At 38.6% G+C, this 17,141-nt stretch overlaps 1 protein-coding gene across 1 annotated transcript in view; it reads right to left on the bottom strand.

The window, feature by feature from the left end:
* ACVR2A (activin A receptor, type IIA) overlaps nucleotides 1-17,113 on the bottom strand; it is a 67,739-nt gene extending 50,626 nt beyond the window's left edge. Inside the window, exon 1 of the mRNA XM_009318948.1 lies at nucleotides 17,000-17,113. Within this exon, the coding sequence (XP_009317223.1) occupies nucleotides 17,000-17,054 (55 nt within the window). The 5' untranslated portion in view covers nucleotides 17,055-17,113. The remainder of the gene's footprint in view (nucleotides 1-16,999) is intronic.
* Nucleotides 17,114-17,141: the final 28 nt, after the last annotated feature.

Below are 17,141 nucleotides of genomic sequence, written 5' to 3'. Positions count from 1 at the left end.
AAGGGAATCTCAAGTACAAGGAATACTTCTTTAATGTTGCCCTCTCAAAGACATATATGTACAAAAATTCCTAAGTGCAAATACTGAGGCTAGAACTTTTCTCCTGTTTGGAAGAGATGAGAAAACAAATGCGTTCAAACAGTAGTTACCTTTCATGACCTGTTGTAAAGCATTTTGGTATTAAGGTGCCAGCTCAGTATAAGAACACAAGCAGGAAAAAACAGCAGGTTTGCCTAATTTTCATCAGAAATATCTGATATATCTGATATTGGAGGAGAACGCTTCAAGAACATCAGACAACATTAACTGTAGGTTTAACTAAAGGCTTTTGGCAGGAGTATTCAGCAATCAGGAATTATTTGATCTGGAGGTTCCATCCAGACCAAGTTTAAGACCTCTGAACAAACTGTCCTCCCTGAATTTGTTCACCTGTGAGACCAATTTTTACTTCCGCATGTTCTGAAACAGTGAGTTCTACAGTTTAATTACCCATCATTAGTAAAGGTACTTTTTCTGTTTAAAGTACCTTCATCAACTGCTTCACTGGATTTGATGTGAAACAGCTGGCCAGCAGGCTGAACAAGAAGAAAAGACAAGTTATCAAGGTACTCAGCCCCAAAAGCATCCCTAAATGCAACTCTGTAGTTATCAGAGGTAGTACTTTGGCATGGATTGGGATGGAGAAGTTACTGCTAAGTACTTGGACCCAGGGTATTAACTTCAAATTCCCAACCTGATTTAAAAGAGAATGATGCTTCAAAGCTGAATCCTCCAGTCTGATGCTTTTAATTCTTAGGACACTTCTAAGAGAACAGAAAACAACTACGCAGATTTCAAGTCGTTTACATTTAGTTTAGATTAAGTTATATATACGCTCATATGTAACCTTCTATTCCTAGTTACTAAAAAAAAATTCAGCATCCAACGCATGTCTTTAACACCTGAAGAGGCTTTATTTTACTATTAAGGTAACAGACAGAATGATGATGTGTTTCTAATGCTGTATTTTCTTTGAGATAGCCAGCAATCCCCGTTACACCAATGCTTACTTTCTCAAGAGAACTTCCAAAGTTGTATTTGGAGTATCTTACACAGAAAGGGAAGTCATAAATACAAGTTTAAGGACTTATACTGCCAGATGTTTTCTTTGATGGAGGAGTGCTTCTGCTCAGGCAGAAACAGGTGTTTCATCACACATGAGGAATTCATTCAGCGATAAAATTCTCCTGGAAGTACAGGAGAACACCAAAGCTTCACCATTGCAAAAAAAAAAGTTAGGGGAGAATTCTTATGTCTTGCCTGTTCAAGGTGTTTCTTCTACAGTAGTCAATGAGTATTTAAATGAGTACATAAAAAGCTGTATCACTAAGATCGACAGGAGAATAGTCTTTTCAAATGAGAAGAAAAATTGCTTTTTATTTTGCAGTTTGGGTTTGGTTTTTTTTTCCCAGGACAATGATTACGTACAATTAGTCAACACAGTCAACAGATCTTTGGTAAATCACTGGCCAAACAGTAACAATGACTCAACTTGTTTGTGTAGCACTCTTAGGAGTGGTTTATTCTGTCCTATCAGGAGCAGCAAGACTGGTGTTTTAGAGACAATACAGGGAATCCTAGGCTTGTCTGAGATACCTTCCTTACAATAACATCTTCCTTGAAAAACAAACTGAATAACAGACTGACACCTACCTTCATCTTGAATATACTTAACAGTAATGTTCTACAGTTAAAGTGGATGTAACATTCAAACTGCCTTTGTTTCTTCCTTTACATTGTTTATTTGACTACAGTATCTCCACATAAATAATACCAAGATTGGTGACACCATGAACTTAGGTACCCAAGTTCCCTGTACAGTCAGTGGAGAAATACAGGACTCCTAACCATCTTGTGGAGAGTCACCCTAAGTAAATCAGTAAATCACAAACAGAAGTTCCTGCCCACAGAAGTTAAGTTTCTAGACTTGATGCCTCCATCCAGTCCACCCTTCCCAGGCTTGAGGCCATCCACTTAGATTACTTTTTTTTTTTTTGAAGGAATGCATGTACTGGAGAAGAGCTTGCTCTTCAGTAGAAGGCAGCTACTGGAAATTCCGCATAAAAGCTTTCTGTGTAAAAGCTCAGCAGTTTGGAAGAGGGGGGCCAGGCTTCAGTTACCTTGTCAGCCTCAGAGCAGTTAGATTCCACAATGGGCTGAAGATCATCTGACCAGGGAATTTTACAATCATTCACTTCCATTTGCCTCAGCTGCAATTCTACGGCAGACCACATCAATCCCACCGGGGCTCTGCCTCCTTTCTTCTACAAATAAGCTGTTCCAGTGTGCCAAGCTGGCTGAAGACTAGTCTAACAAAAAGAGGAAATGCACTTTCTGCGTGTAATGTTCTAAATCTGCTTGGAAAAGGATATGAAGAGTCTGAGAGCCAGCGGTCTTACTAGTGCCTTACCTGTCTCTCTGCTTCCACTGCCATTATCTTGTCCTTCCTCCAGAACTTAGACTTCTCCGTAAGACATTTTATTTCCTGAAATTCCAGTAAACTACTCCAGCAACAAATAAACACTTTTTGGGGTCGGGGGGTGGGGTGGAGATTTTATTGAGTTGAATAGAAGGGTGTGCTGGCAAAGGTAAATAAGAAAGGAACATTACGCTCCGAGGAGAAGAATGAACAGCCTCACTAGAGGGAAGGTGGACAGAAAAGAAAAACAATGCAGATTCAGGCCTCTACTTTCTGGTGGCAGTAAGTCATTGCGCTAACCTAGATGCCCTCAGCAGAAACCATCACCTCAGGGAAGAAAGGGTTTAAAAATTCTGCCTTGTTTAAGCAGAAAGCAACTTAAACATCATAGTTAGTTGGAAGCAGCCAAAAGAACAGGATGCTGGAAATAGCAGCCTGGGCCTTAGAACATTACCTTCTTTCTTCCCTAAAAGGGAGGCAGATTTTGGGCTGAGCTGGAGAAGACCACGGCTGGGAAGAAATGGAAAGACAACAGGTTTCACATAGTACCTAAGGTGAGATTCCTCCACGCTTTTGAAATTGATCCGGACTTCTAGTCACGTTTTATTCAGAATTTCACAACACTGCTACTAGAGACTAATATCTCTCACTTTTGCTGCCCGTGCTTGGATTTTAATACAGAAGTCCTCATGTAGAGTTTCAGAAAAGCCCGAGGCTTACTTCACACTAGAGCATAACAAAAGGCTGATGAGTTTAGGTAGGTGCCCCAAAGACTTGGTTAGCAGCTGAACTGTGAGTACCACAATCTCATCCTGACTTGTCAGAGAGCCACACCTTTTCTCTCAGGAAGCGTGCCCTGCTGTCTGGAAGATTTCCCTGGTTTACGGCTTTTGCCAATTCAATGACACTTTATAACTGCTCTGCACTGCTGACTGCCCTGGTTCCACCAGCTTGCTCATCTGGCTTAGAGACACTCATATTCGTAATGGTTAACAACATGACAAGCTCCTAACAAGTAGCCTGGTTCTTACATGCTCCCCTGGAAACTGGGAGATGCTCACGAGATGGAGTCCTCTCAGACTGGGGAGATGGGGATCCTGGACGTAATTGCTACATGGCTGTTTAGCTGACATGTAAAAGTCACCAGATCAGCTATTTTCTGGAAACGTGATTATTGATGCTGTGTTTAGTGTTTTGAATTCTTTCCCTTCAGGTATTATCAAATGAGGTTTGTTATTTTAAAGACCTCTCCTACATCCTTCCCCCAACACTTGTAGATCTGTGAGTGCTGTCTCTTCTCTGCTTGGATCTGAATTTTTTCAGAGTTTTTACATAAAGTTTTATGCCTACAGGACAACTTGCGGTTAAAATTTGAGTACCACATATCAGACACTAGCAAGATTATGTTGCAAATAGTCTTTCCAAATTGTTTTCTTAAACTTGGGATGTAATTGGATTTTACAGCCCATTGTATCAGTCTGAACCTCCTATTTAGTTCCCACCTCACTGTTACCAGCAAACCTGGGAGACAGAAGTGAATTTTATCACCTATTCCTTTGAATCAGGTTCCACAGATGCAGTTTCCAGCTCTACCAGTTTGTGACACGCTCCCCGTACATATGGGAACTTTGTCTTCTGCTACCTGTGAAATATCTGTAAGTGCAACGGAAGAAGGTACCGCTTAAGTGAATGATGACAAAAAAAACTCTTCACTGCTAGATTCCTGCTCTCTCATATGCAAGCCTCATGTGTCCACACAAAATAAAAACCAACCCAGTAGTTCTGTACCAGTGAAATGGAGGATGAGCAGAGGTGCTGTCTAGTGGCCTGTCATTCTGCCTGGAAATGTTTAATCTAGGGCCCCTAAAGAATAACGTGACATGAAGATATTTAAAAAGCAAGGGAAGAGAAAAAATCCTGTGACAACAGGCATGCACTGAGATCCTCAGAACCACTCTGAAAAAGAGAAGCAAGTTCTTTTTAAAGATGGAGGTTATTAAAAATGATAATTAATCTCATTTTTCCTTTCTTACCCAATATGTATACAGAACAGCTCTATTCACCAACTCTGATGTGTCATTTTCCCTTGCTCCTATCATCTTTTAACCCAACTCTTGTCCTCATTTCATACTGCCTGCAGAAAGCTACTTGCTGTTTTTTCAAGTCACTTTTGCTGTTTAGCAAATTGAATCAGCCCAGCACAACGTCAGACAGCCACGAGGGCTGGTGTATGAGAGGGCTGAACTGACAGCAAAGTGTGACTTCACCATGAAGTATGGATGTGGATGAGGAAGAGGATACTGAGAAGAGGAACTGTCAGTCTCCCAGTTCTCCAGTCAGTTTTTCTTAAATACCCTACATAAATCAAAGCTGACAGTACTACAAGACACCAACACTGAAAGGACTCTACAATGTACTATTTTTCATTATGCATAATTTGTAAAGTCTTCTTCACACTGTGTCAAATAGAGAAGCTATCTTAAAGCTAGAAATGTAATCTGAAAGTGCCATACAATAGAAATTTTAAGTAATGACACTTCAAAGATGCCTGGGGAAAGGAAAGATTCAACTTCTTACCACACACAACTTTCTACCACACAGAGAACCAGGGACTTCTTAACCCTTTAACAATAGGTGCAACTGAAATAACCCTTTTGGACAAGTAGAAGCTAATTAGCTGTTTTTTGAAGCTGGCTGAACTACTAGAGGAACAATTAAAAAGCATGCACTTTGTTGGCTTTCTTCTAAAACTATTTCATTAGTGAACCTCTGTTGCAAAATGACTTTTTCTGCTCGAATATCCTGTCTAATGATACCATCAGCCAAGCAAAACCTGACACATGCTAGACACTCAACTTGTTTGTTATCTGCCACAAGGATTTTGCAGTTTATTAGTAACGTTCCAAGAGCTCCTACCAAAGTCGACGACCTACTGCATGGTGAATGTGTCAGTCCATGCCTGAAAAATGGATTTCTCAAACAAGCACTGAGGCTGCAAACAAGCTTTTCTCTTAGAAAAATATTGGACTGATTATAGCTAGAAGGAAGACAGTGGGGAGCAGAGTTCAGACGGTCAGCTGAAGCTCGCCCAGAACATACTTTGTCAGCATGTAAATATCCCAAAAGTCTATCAAAACCAAATTCAAAACACACATTTTCACTCTTACGTATGAAGAAATGGGAACCTGTCATTGGCCTCTTCTCTCACACACTGAAGTCTGCTAGCACCCAGCTGGTAAGATTTTACCTGCCTGAGTTGATGTGCTATACAGTACTTGTTGAAAGAAGCTTCATACTTTGACCAAGGTGATTATGCTGAAGCAAAAAAATGCCAACAGGTTTTCTACAAAGATACCATTCCTCATCTTCACTTTGAATGAAAGAGCTTCCAACACCAAAATATTTGTAATAATGGCGAGAGGAAAAACTTCTGGGATTACTAAATTTCAGGAGAAGTATTTTGGCAAAGCAAAGTTCTCAAAAATCTTCATCAATCACCAACTAAAAAGCTCACCCCACTCCATCAGGCGCCATTCTCCTTCCAAAATTGTAAGAGATGTTTCACCAAATTCTAAAATTTATTCATCATTGATTACATAAATTCCAAGGATTATTCCATTTCTGTTCTCACACATCGTTAGAGCAATATGAATACCATCACTTTTAGTACATATTCTCATCACTCGTTAGACTCAAGATTTAAAAAAAAAGCCAAAACAAAAAACCAACACACAAAACAAACCAACACCCAAACAACAAAAACTGAATTTGTTTTATGGCTGAATCCTCATGACAGGTCATTAGAAGATTGTTCTCCTTAGGATACGCCATAGATGATTCTCCTTCCAATGATAGTTCTTCCTAACTTGAGGAGCTGGATTACTGATTTTTTTTTGCAAATTATCTACTATACAGCCTCTGTGTAGGCTTCCTCAAAAGCACATAGTCAGTATATTATGGGATGCTAGAAAAGAACAAAAGTTTCTGCCCTCACACAGTCTGGTGGGACACAACAGGGTAAGGGATAGGAGAAAATTTCTCCCTTCCTCAAACAAAACCTCCAGAGCACCTGTCGCCACAGGTCCAAACCGCGTTCAAATGTGTTTTCTCAATCATTCCAAATATCCGATTAAAAAAATAGTTGTAACATCTGTTTTAAAAGGTACTACTTTACAGAAATAATTACACATCATTGGGGGGAGACAAAAGGGGGATTTAAGTTCAACTTGTCAAAAGTACAGTTCCCTCGTTTAGAAGGGACCAAAGCCAACTGAAATGGATTTTGCCTTATTTGCCATCCATCAGAATGTTTTTAAGCCACTGGAAAAGTACAGCTGCACACTGGAGCATCAACAGTTTTCATGAGGGATCCACTCCGTTTCCACTGGCATAAGAAGTGGGACCTGAGCACCCTTGGCTTCTTTGAAAGCCTCTGACCTAACAGGATATGATTCAGTATTTTTTCAAGTGAACAGAAACAGACGACTTTCACCAAACTGTCAAGTATTTCTTTTTCCATAGGGGGTTTTCCCAAGTGCTGGTAGGTCAGCCTGCACTACTGAATTTGGGGTGCTGGTTTTATTTGGGGAGGAGGGGAATTTATTTTGGGGCAGGAATGGGAGCAAAACCACCTTGTGGTTTTAAATAACCTTCTCACAAATCGCTCATGGTTCCAAATCTTGCTCTTAGTACATATATGGCACACATGAACTAATCAAGATCTCACTACCGATTCGTATTATCCAGTATAATACGCAAGGTTAGATGAGGCTTAATTTGTTGGGGTCTGTCTCCCCCAGAGTGTGCCGCAACCTGAAGTTAAACAAAATGTAATCAAACACAACATTTTAAAAAACCAAAACCATTTAAGACAACCTTTTTGACAGACTTTGTGTTAAATATAATGAAATACAATTATGCCTAGGGACAACTTGCAAAACAGACCCTTTCCAAAATTAAAGATCAGAGAATTAAAATGAAAATATTTAACCAGTGATCTTTATGCTACTTTTAAAGTAGCTTTATAAATGATGAAAAATAGACAATCTAATTTATTATACAAAGTAGAGTAATTTAAACAATTGTGTGAAATTTAAAATTTTTGCAACTTTCACAGTCTAAATGTTTTTCAACCCTGAAACATTTAAAGAAAGCTTCCATCATGTAATTGCTAAGAGCTAAAGAGAACTATCTGTACCCTCTACTGACAAACACTACCAAAAATTTCTCAAATTAAGTTACTTACTGCAAAGTTTAATTTTGTCTCACACACTTAACACTACAACTGAACAACAAAATTAAACCACTTCCCTGTTTATGTGGATCTTCCCCAAGATTCCTAGAAGGAAACAGTTTTTCATGTTAGAAGGCTTGATAAAACAACTGGTTATATTTAAAAATAGCTTTTAAAAACAGATTAATTGCAACTTACATGTTGATACTGAAATCCAAGTATTCAAAATACAGCTGACAGAATAAAGATCACTATGATCATTTAGGCAGTATTTAAAGACTAGAGATTAGCGTTATCTAGATGAGATAAGAACTCTGAACTTGAAAAAATAAGGTCATGCTATTACAGTTTCAGTTACAAAAAAAACCTCCAAATCACAAGTTTGTAAGCCACCAAAAGGAAGGAAGCTGCTGAAATGAAGTTAAGATCAGCTATGCAAGCTTGCAAATAAAGCTCGAGATACAGCCAGCATCTGATTGGAACAGAACCACTCACGTAAGGAACACGTCCATAGTGGGATGTGAAGTATCACAAGCGGAGTCCCCCAAGGGCTACCCTAGGACCCATCCTGTTTCATACCTTGATCGATGGCTGGAGGAGGTGGTGTAACACACCTCAGCTGAGTTTGTGGACGATGCCAGAGGGTGGGGTGTTCAATGGCAGGGACATCAGTCAGGAGGACCTAGACAGACTAGAGGGGTGGGCCAACAGGAACCTCATGAAATTCAACAAGGACAAATGTGAAGTCCTGCACATACGGACAGAGCACCCTCTGCATCCGTACAAGCGACGACTGTCAGACTAGGCAGCAGCTCTGTTGAAAAGAACCTGGAGGTTTGGTGGACAACGCACTGCTTTGAGCATGATGCTGGAAAAGATTGCCCGATGACCCAGAAAAATCTATGCTCCTATGTTTTTAAAAAGTACTTTCAAATAGGAAACTACCATTTCTATTCAGAGCCATTATTATAAAGCGACATTAAAAAACTGGTAGACTGCAAGATTACAGCAACCACCAACTGCACCGTTCCTGCATCAAAACTTTCAATATTCATCTAAAATAGAAATAATCTTTAAACACAAAGCAGGCCTTTTTTCTTCAAAGCATGTACCTATACTGCAGATCACAACAGGTCCAGGGAATGCTCACTGGCCTTAGACTACGTGTTGTAGACTGAGCATGTCCATTCCACATAGCACTTGACCACGGACCTCCTCCTGCTGGCTCCATGCGATATTCTTCTGGCCCCAAAGCAGGTTATGGGTTGGTTGGTTGGTTGTCTTTTGTGGTTTAGAGGTTTTTTCGCTGTTTTTTTTTTTTTTTTTTTTTTTTCTAAGTGGGACAGTTTTTCAGTTTGAACATCCAAAATAACGCAAAAGCTAAGCTGTAACCCAGCGTAAATCTCAATGTTTTCACAGCATACTGATGGTATATACTCCATGCTCTCAGATATGAGATGAGGGCATACTGCAGTTCTGAAGCTGCAGAACTGGTACAGTCTTGACTGTGCTGGCTCCTGGCACTGGCCCCCTGCCTGCACTATCCCTCAAACTGTACTTGCGTGTCATCTCATTAGACACCAGTTGGTACAAGCTAAAACAGTATCAGGACTGCACTAGTAGTTAAATGGCATTTGTGTTCACTCTGCAGCCTCATTTCACTAAAAAGTTTAGAAACAGTCAAGAAAGACAAGCCACAGATCACCTCTAAAATATTCTTCAGACCTACAGTCAATCATATTAAAAAAAAATAAAAATAAAAAAAATCACTAAGTTGCCTTACCCCGTTCCATTTTTCCCAGAACAAAAACTGCATGTCGACTTACCCTCATAAAAAGCTTGGTATCTTCCAGAAAGTATAGAAACAATATCCTAAACGTTTTTGACCACTTTCTCCCTTCTCCATGTCTAAAAAAGACGGATGTACCATCCAACTTAAACAGTCAATCTGCCACAAGAAACTTTGCAACTTCAGTTCTCAAAACTAACTCTCTTCTGGTGAAATGACAATACACTGAACACATTCCATTTAGGAATGGAAGATGCTAAGGGTTAAAGCTATAGAAAAGCAAGAAAATTCTGAGCAATACAGATTCTTATTCCCAGTTTTAAAAATAATCATACAGACACTTTCTGAAAACAAAACCTTTAAATGAAATTGGATTATTAAGTAACCTTTCAGGTATTAGCTTTAAACTGTGTTAATGTTAACAATTAAAACAGTAAAACTTAACTCAATTGCTGTCATCACTACAGAGACAGTGAAATCTTCCCAACTGTGAGAATAGACTCATTTAGGTGCACAAAACTAGATTAGAAAGCAATACCTACCATTTGTAAATGCAAAATACAATGTTCATTTTCTTAATTTCAGCTTAGTTGATAGCTATCTCAAAGTTCAGAAAACAAAAGAATTTGAGAAATATTCTTGTTTTTCATTTTAGCTAAGATCTAGCATTTATAAAACATTGATTCTTCCCAAGCATCTTGCCTTTCACTCAGTTCAATTCACTGAGGCAACTGAGTTCAATTCACTGAGGCAACAAATAGGCAATGTTTCCCTCATGTAATAAAAGAGTTATAAAAGAAAAAAAAGTATTTTAGCATTTCTTATATGTGCCCATCACAGTTAAGAGTATACAGGGGTTTGCTTTTAATTATGTTCTGGTTTCAGCATTTTGAATTGAATTACCACCTAATTACAGCTTCCTATAAATCCTTAAAAATAGAAATTATACCTTAACAAAATAAGGAATCTCAAAAGGTGATATCTAGCCATTTAAATTACTTCAACAGCATGTAGCCACCTTGCCAACTAAAGGTACTCCACATCATACAAAGGCCAAGTCAATGTAGTTTAACATTAAATTACTAGCAAGCCTTCTCAATGAATAGTTCAAGAATAACACTGAAATTAATTACAATTTTGGATTGACTCTGCACCATGATTGAAACATATTATCTTGCACCAATTTAACCAGAAATACCAGTAGAATACAAGAATACCAGTACTTTTACAAGGAAAGATTTCAGAATTCAGCAATAATTAATTTACCCTAAAAAAATCAATGAAACATTGAGTTGGCAATATACACAAGCGTTCCTGTTCTTCCACTGCTACACTGTAAAGTCACCAAGATTTTAGGTTAGACAGCTGTCACTCAGACCTTTGCTGGCATCGATACAATTGTAAGCATGTCACTTGCTCATGTTCTCCATAACGAAGTTTCTGCCTGAAAGCGAGAGCAGCACAGTTCATTAGGATGACCATCACAGAGAAAGTTCCAAAGACGGAGAGGTAAAGGCTACCATCCTGCTCATCCTTCTTTGATTGCAAGACTGAAAAATGGGATTAATTTGGGAATTAACCCCATGGAACGGAAGTTAAGAAAGAAAAGATAAAAAGGGAAGGTACATTCTTGCACTGAACTATCTAAAGTAACTCAGTTTTTTGGGACAGCACCTAACTAGAGGTGGGTACAAAGTAGTACTTCACGCCTCCAATACCCAGCCTCAGTAGATCCCATCCTAACAATACTAGTGCTAACCCCAGTTGCTTCTGGCTGCAGGAACAGGTAGTCTTCCCACAAACGCTTCCCTCATTTCCAAGTGTTTTTCAAATACCTCTAACCACATAACCAAAGATTTATGCCTCCAGTTAGTAAGCGAATTGTCTATCTTCCTTTTTTTTTTTCCTAGCTGGACTACTTGCTTCCAGTTACAGCTTTAACTAGGAAATTCAAAAGAAATCCACGAATGTTGACCTTTCTCTTCAAGGGTTACTTTACTATGAAACTATTAAGGAATGGTGCCTTAGCAATAATTACTGCAGTGGATAAACCATTCTCTGCTCTCTTTCCACTAACAATTGAAGTATTTGAGGCATCTAACGTACGTTTGGGATTCTTAGCCACAAAGATATGCAATGTAAACAATATTGCAGTAAATATTCATTTTCTGTGGGATTAAGCCTAAATATGCTCTGCTGTTTGGCACTGCAGCCACAAACTGTTTCTAAGGAAAAAAAAAAAACCTCCACCACCACACAGACAGTGTAGGGGAGAGAAGATAAGAGATGCCACATAATGTCACTGGCATCCAATAACACTTCAATTTCCATATGGAAATAAGATGTGTTGAATTTTAAGCACCAAGGCAACAAAAACACATTAAGATTTCATCACACAAGAACTTGGCTGTAAAATTTGTAATTTTCTTGATCTTTTTAAAGAGTTCTCATTTTCAGGAACATCAGATAGCTAACAGACCATGTATTCTACCAACCAGCTAAAGCAGACATTTGCATTAATCTGCTTTCTGTTAATTAAGTGGTGGAAACGCATCTCCCCTTCCCTAGAAATCTCTTCCACAATCAGATTCCTTGTCAACCTCTATCCTTTTGCAGTCCGTGTTATAATGATTGCTCTCCAGATGATTTCCGAAGGATAAGTACCCAGGACTTGCTATATCTTAGCTCCGAATCATATAGGTCTCCCAAAAGACTACTTTTGCATATTGCGTCCACCATATTTGTCTGTGAATAAAGAAAATGTTACTACCATCTTTTAAGAGATCCAGACACTATACACACAAACTTCATAATGATGATTTGAAATAGAACTGTATTCCAATTTCAAAGAGAAATAAGCTATGGGAGTTGGAAGAGAAGGTAGAATCAGTAAGAATGAAAAACATTGGAGTCACTTTTTTTTTTTTAACCCTACCTAAAACTAATGATATGACAAAAAAGAACCTCTATAGTTAAACAGGGACGGGGAGGGAAGTATTTGTCTATCCTTATTTGCAAATTGTCTGAACCCATCACCTAAGGTCTTTTGCCCCCAAATTCCAGAAAGGTGGGGTGAAAAAAAGAAAAGAGAAATGGCATTCAAATATTCTCCATTAAAACCAGATGAAAACTATTATTCATGATAGCAGTGACTACCTTCTTGCACCCCCATATAGCAGAAAACAGCTTTCCCCTCACACAGAACACCTCCCTCCACCAACTTACATAGCATCCAGCATTTGAAGACAAACTTATTTACGCTTTTTCTATGAGAAAAGGCTTTTATCTGAAGGGTAGACATCCATATAAACCCATGACAGCAGCATCTCTCCAGAAACATTTGTCAAGTAGAGTTCTACTAGAACTATGCTTAGATGTTCCAATATTGCATTAGCACAAGTACAGCTATTTTTCATAACCCAGAAGATTTGGGGTTTGTAACTTGTTAAGTATTAACAGATTACCTAGAATTAGTAACAGAATTTTGATCTGTAATTGAAGTTATAACATCAACCTGGAGCCATGAAACTTTGTAAACCACGTAACATTTACATCTATGTCACCGTATCTATGCTTGAAAACAGTATTAAGTAAGTTTACAGGTCCTGCCCTCAACAGCAACATCAAGAGTGCTGGGGTATTGCCCAATGATAACACACAATACAAAAGTGTACACTCTTATAAAAAAGGAATCTGGAGCAGGATTTCACTTTAAAAGCAGTACGAAGTCTGAAGCATTTTATTGCTCTGCCTGTGCAATAAAGTGATTAGAGTTCAACCACAATCATGGTCAGCTTACAGAGAACATACCAGCAGAGACAATTTCACAAACAATACTCCTAAACCTTTAGCAGAATTTTCAAGGGCTACCAAATTAATAATGAAAGGACAGTAAAAAAAAAAAAGTTACACTAGTAAAATTAAAGAAAAAAGTCTCGCCTCCCACCCCTCAATTCCTTCAGAACACCTAACCATTCAGCTTCTGAAGCTGTAGCAGTATCTTTGCCTTTACAGTTCTATCTAGATTTTTTTGGCGGGGGAAAAAAATGAATTAAAAAAAACATTTCCCCTGACAATAATCAGTGTGAGTCAGGAGAATAATAAAATAAAAATCAAAGATTAAAATATTCCCCATGCAGTGAAAATGCTACTTCAACTACAAATGTATCTTTGACATGCCGCTTCCTTTAGCAAAATATTCAAGACCACCTGAGTGGCTTGAGAATGATCTAGCACTGGAGGGGGAAGAGAGGACCAAGACTTTTCTGATGTGCTTCCTTTTGCGTAGGTGATTTTTAGAATGAACCAAGCTTAAGTGAGTTTTAACAAATATGGATCTTGTCACCTGTAAGAGACTTAAAGCTGCAGAACTACTTTGATGACAGACCATCCAGGCACCAAAGACAGAGGAGGCAGCTCAGAAGAGAAAAAATGATGGTTTAGGAGATACGGAGTGTAAGAGCACCAAAAGGAACCATGAGATGTTAAAAATTATAGCACCCACAACAGAAGATTTTGGTTAAAGACAATCCACTACTTCAACATCTCCCGCATTTTCAGCTGCATAAGGCATATATTCTGAAACATCACAGAAAACTATGAAAGTATACATTCTTTGTATAACTCAGCAATCATGAAAACTAGAGGACACAGAAACACACTTCCTTGGGAGAGAACATTAGATATTTTCTAAAGAGAAGCGTTCTTTGATGAACAAGCTATTTTATTTACTATTTTTCTTTTTTAAGCTCACCTACAAGAGAGGCACAGGAAGCATATTCAATTGTTCTAAGTATTTTATTACTACTTCAGGATCTTCTGTTCTTTATTAAATCAAAAATACACACAGGTTTATATAAAAAGTATATTAGCAGGCACATGGAGAACCTTGACCTGGGCACTTTGTTTTCATTCTCTTGAATTAGTACAAATGGGTGCAAACCTACACCCACTTTTACCCAAGCATCTACAAATATTTTAAAGCGTAATAACATAACACAGATGCTCTTTTTCAAATATCTTACTCAGTAAGGGGGAATATTTTCACTCCCTTAGCACAGATTATTAGATTTAATTCACCGGAAATTCCTACCCATTTGAAGTGCATTTACAGGATTTCATACAGCAGTTTATAGATAGTAAAATAAAACACCTTCAACCTAAAGACCACTTCCACACCTACCACATAAGAAAAAAATCCCACAACATTTTCACCTATTTAAAGACCACTAGTGTTAATTGGCTATGTAAACAACTGCAGAAAATAGTTGCATATAAAAATAAATTAACAAATACAGAAAACCAACACCCCCACTCCCCAACACACACACTCCGAGTAGCTGGAGACTGCATACTGGAGAAAGACAAACCAGACATCTTCACACCTGAACTCTAGGATTTCTTCAACCATTGCCAATATTCTTACATATAGAGCCCGGGCAGACTTTTTTCAGACTAAAGACTGGACAAGATGCAACTTCTGCTGATGATGATGTTAGAATCAATTGATCGGGTATGATTTTGAACTGAAACAAGTCACAGTTGAGAGAAGAAACCCTACTTATCAAAATGCCTGTACTTTGTGCTACAAGCTTACATAATCTTATCATTTTGATTGTAAAAACAAAAGCTTACTGTTGAATGTTTTTATTTTTAGACCTACACCAGGGCTACAGATACTCTAAAATTTTAGGTGAGTAGAAAATAGTTTAATAATTGTTAAATACCGGAACACTGAATGCGTAATACTGGAATAACCACCAAAACAATGTCATTAACATGAGAAGCAGTCCGAATTGCAGCCAGTTTCCTGCTCATTTAGCAAAGATTAATTCCATCTTCACAGGCAAGAGAAACATTCAGTTTACCTTACCAAGAACAACCCGAGTAAGAAATGATAAAAGAAAAGACGGCTTTTGTTGCTTAACCATTCTTTTTACTAAGTAGGATAGGTAATGTCAACAAGATCACTATTCTGTGCTCTAGGCAAAGAGATCTTAATAGAAGGACGTGGAAGGGAGAGACAGACATGAAGAACAGATGGCACCAAGTCTTTCAGAAACTGTCGGGGCCGGGGAGGGCAGAGGGAAAGTTTTCCTACAGAAAATATTCCCGAATTAAGAGGAATGTTGCTCGAGTAACTTCAAAGTAAGGTATTAGGAAAAGATGAAAGATGTCTCCTACTGCAAGACAAAACTGTGAGAAGAAATCGTGTTTTGTTTCAAGAGCGGAATAAATGGTATACCCTAACAAAAAAAACAACCCACACCAAAAAAACCCTCTGCCTGTCCTTAACCTGCTCTGTTAGTTATCTGGTTAAAACAGAAAGGATTTTTTTGGTGTATTTCTGGCAGCGCTCGCCATTTCACAGCACATTTAGCGCACACGGAATTGATCAATACCGCTACAGACATAAGACTAGACTATCCATTTACTAACCACAAGAAAATGCCCTGTTCAGCAAAATCCTGTACATTATAACACTGAAATTTTAAAAGGCATTGTTATACGGATCTCATTACTCCCTTACAGCGGTTACACTGAAAAGCTGAGCACTTGTCTGCTAGCTTTCAGACTGATAAACAAGCATACCTTTGCATGCTGTGCAAGAACGCTAAAAAGTGTATCTAAACCTACCCAGAGGACTATACACACATTCAAAGCGCGAGCAGAAAGTGCCAGGCTTGCCATGTAAGCAAATATTAGATCTCTTACACAGCTCAAAATAGGATTTTTTCGTGAAACTGATGGAGCTTCAAGCAGAAATGTACCAACAGCTCCACTAACCACTGGTTGCTACCATAACCATCTTCCTCCTAAAGAAGCGTGGGGAAGTCCTCACGCCCCGCTCGCTTCTCAGGACTCGGAGCTGGCATTTGAAACTCAACTTCTGCTGTTTTAAAGAGAAAAGCAGTAGCTTTCTTTGCACTACAAGGCAGTGACTTATTGAGTAGCAAAATACAAAGCGTTACAAGTTATTGTTTAGAAACTGAAAGTCTGCCTTTTCAGCCTAATTCTGTGTATACATCTATATATGCACCCACCCCTCGCCATCATTAAAGGACGACCTAATGCTTTCAGAGCAGTACCTATTCTAAGCTAATAAAGCATTAACGACGGTCGCCATTCACCAGTGAAGGGCCTGGAATAAGAGATCTAATTAAAGGTAAGAGTATTTTGGCCAGGTTATTCTTATTTAAAAAAAACACCACGAAACACTAATAACTGCATTGCTAGATTACTGTATGTGACACTAGGTGGTTATGTCTCCACATTTGTTCCACACAATTGATCTGAAATCCAAGCGCTGCACCCATTTGAAGCGCTCGTTATAAATTTTTCAGAATAACGATGAAAACAGCTTCTGCCTTTACAGTCACTGCCATCCCCAAACATTTGTCACCTGAAAAAAAGGAAGATTTCTCCTCCTTTATACTAATTGACAAAGTTACCTCAAGCTTTCAAGCGCTGACCCCAATGCCTTACATTTAAAGCGACGAACCCAAGAACATTCACTTACCTGAAGAACAAGAGATAAGAAAAACAGCGAACGCCAACTTAGTAGCAGCTCCCATTTTCCAATGCTGTTAAAACATTTAAGTGACTTTAAGCAGCCAGTTTCCTGGGTCCTGCAAGCTGGAAAAATCTCCCTTCTTGCTGAA

The sequence above is a fragment of the Pygoscelis adeliae genome, unplaced genomic scaffold (genome assembly GCF_000699105.1).
Source record: "Pygoscelis adeliae isolate BGI_AS28 unplaced genomic scaffold, ASM69910v1 Scaffold222, whole genome shotgun sequence".
Classification (NCBI taxonomy): Eukaryota; Metazoa; Chordata; class Aves; order Sphenisciformes; family Spheniscidae; genus Pygoscelis; species Pygoscelis adeliae.
This window is presented reverse-complemented; position numbering and strand designations above follow the sequence as displayed.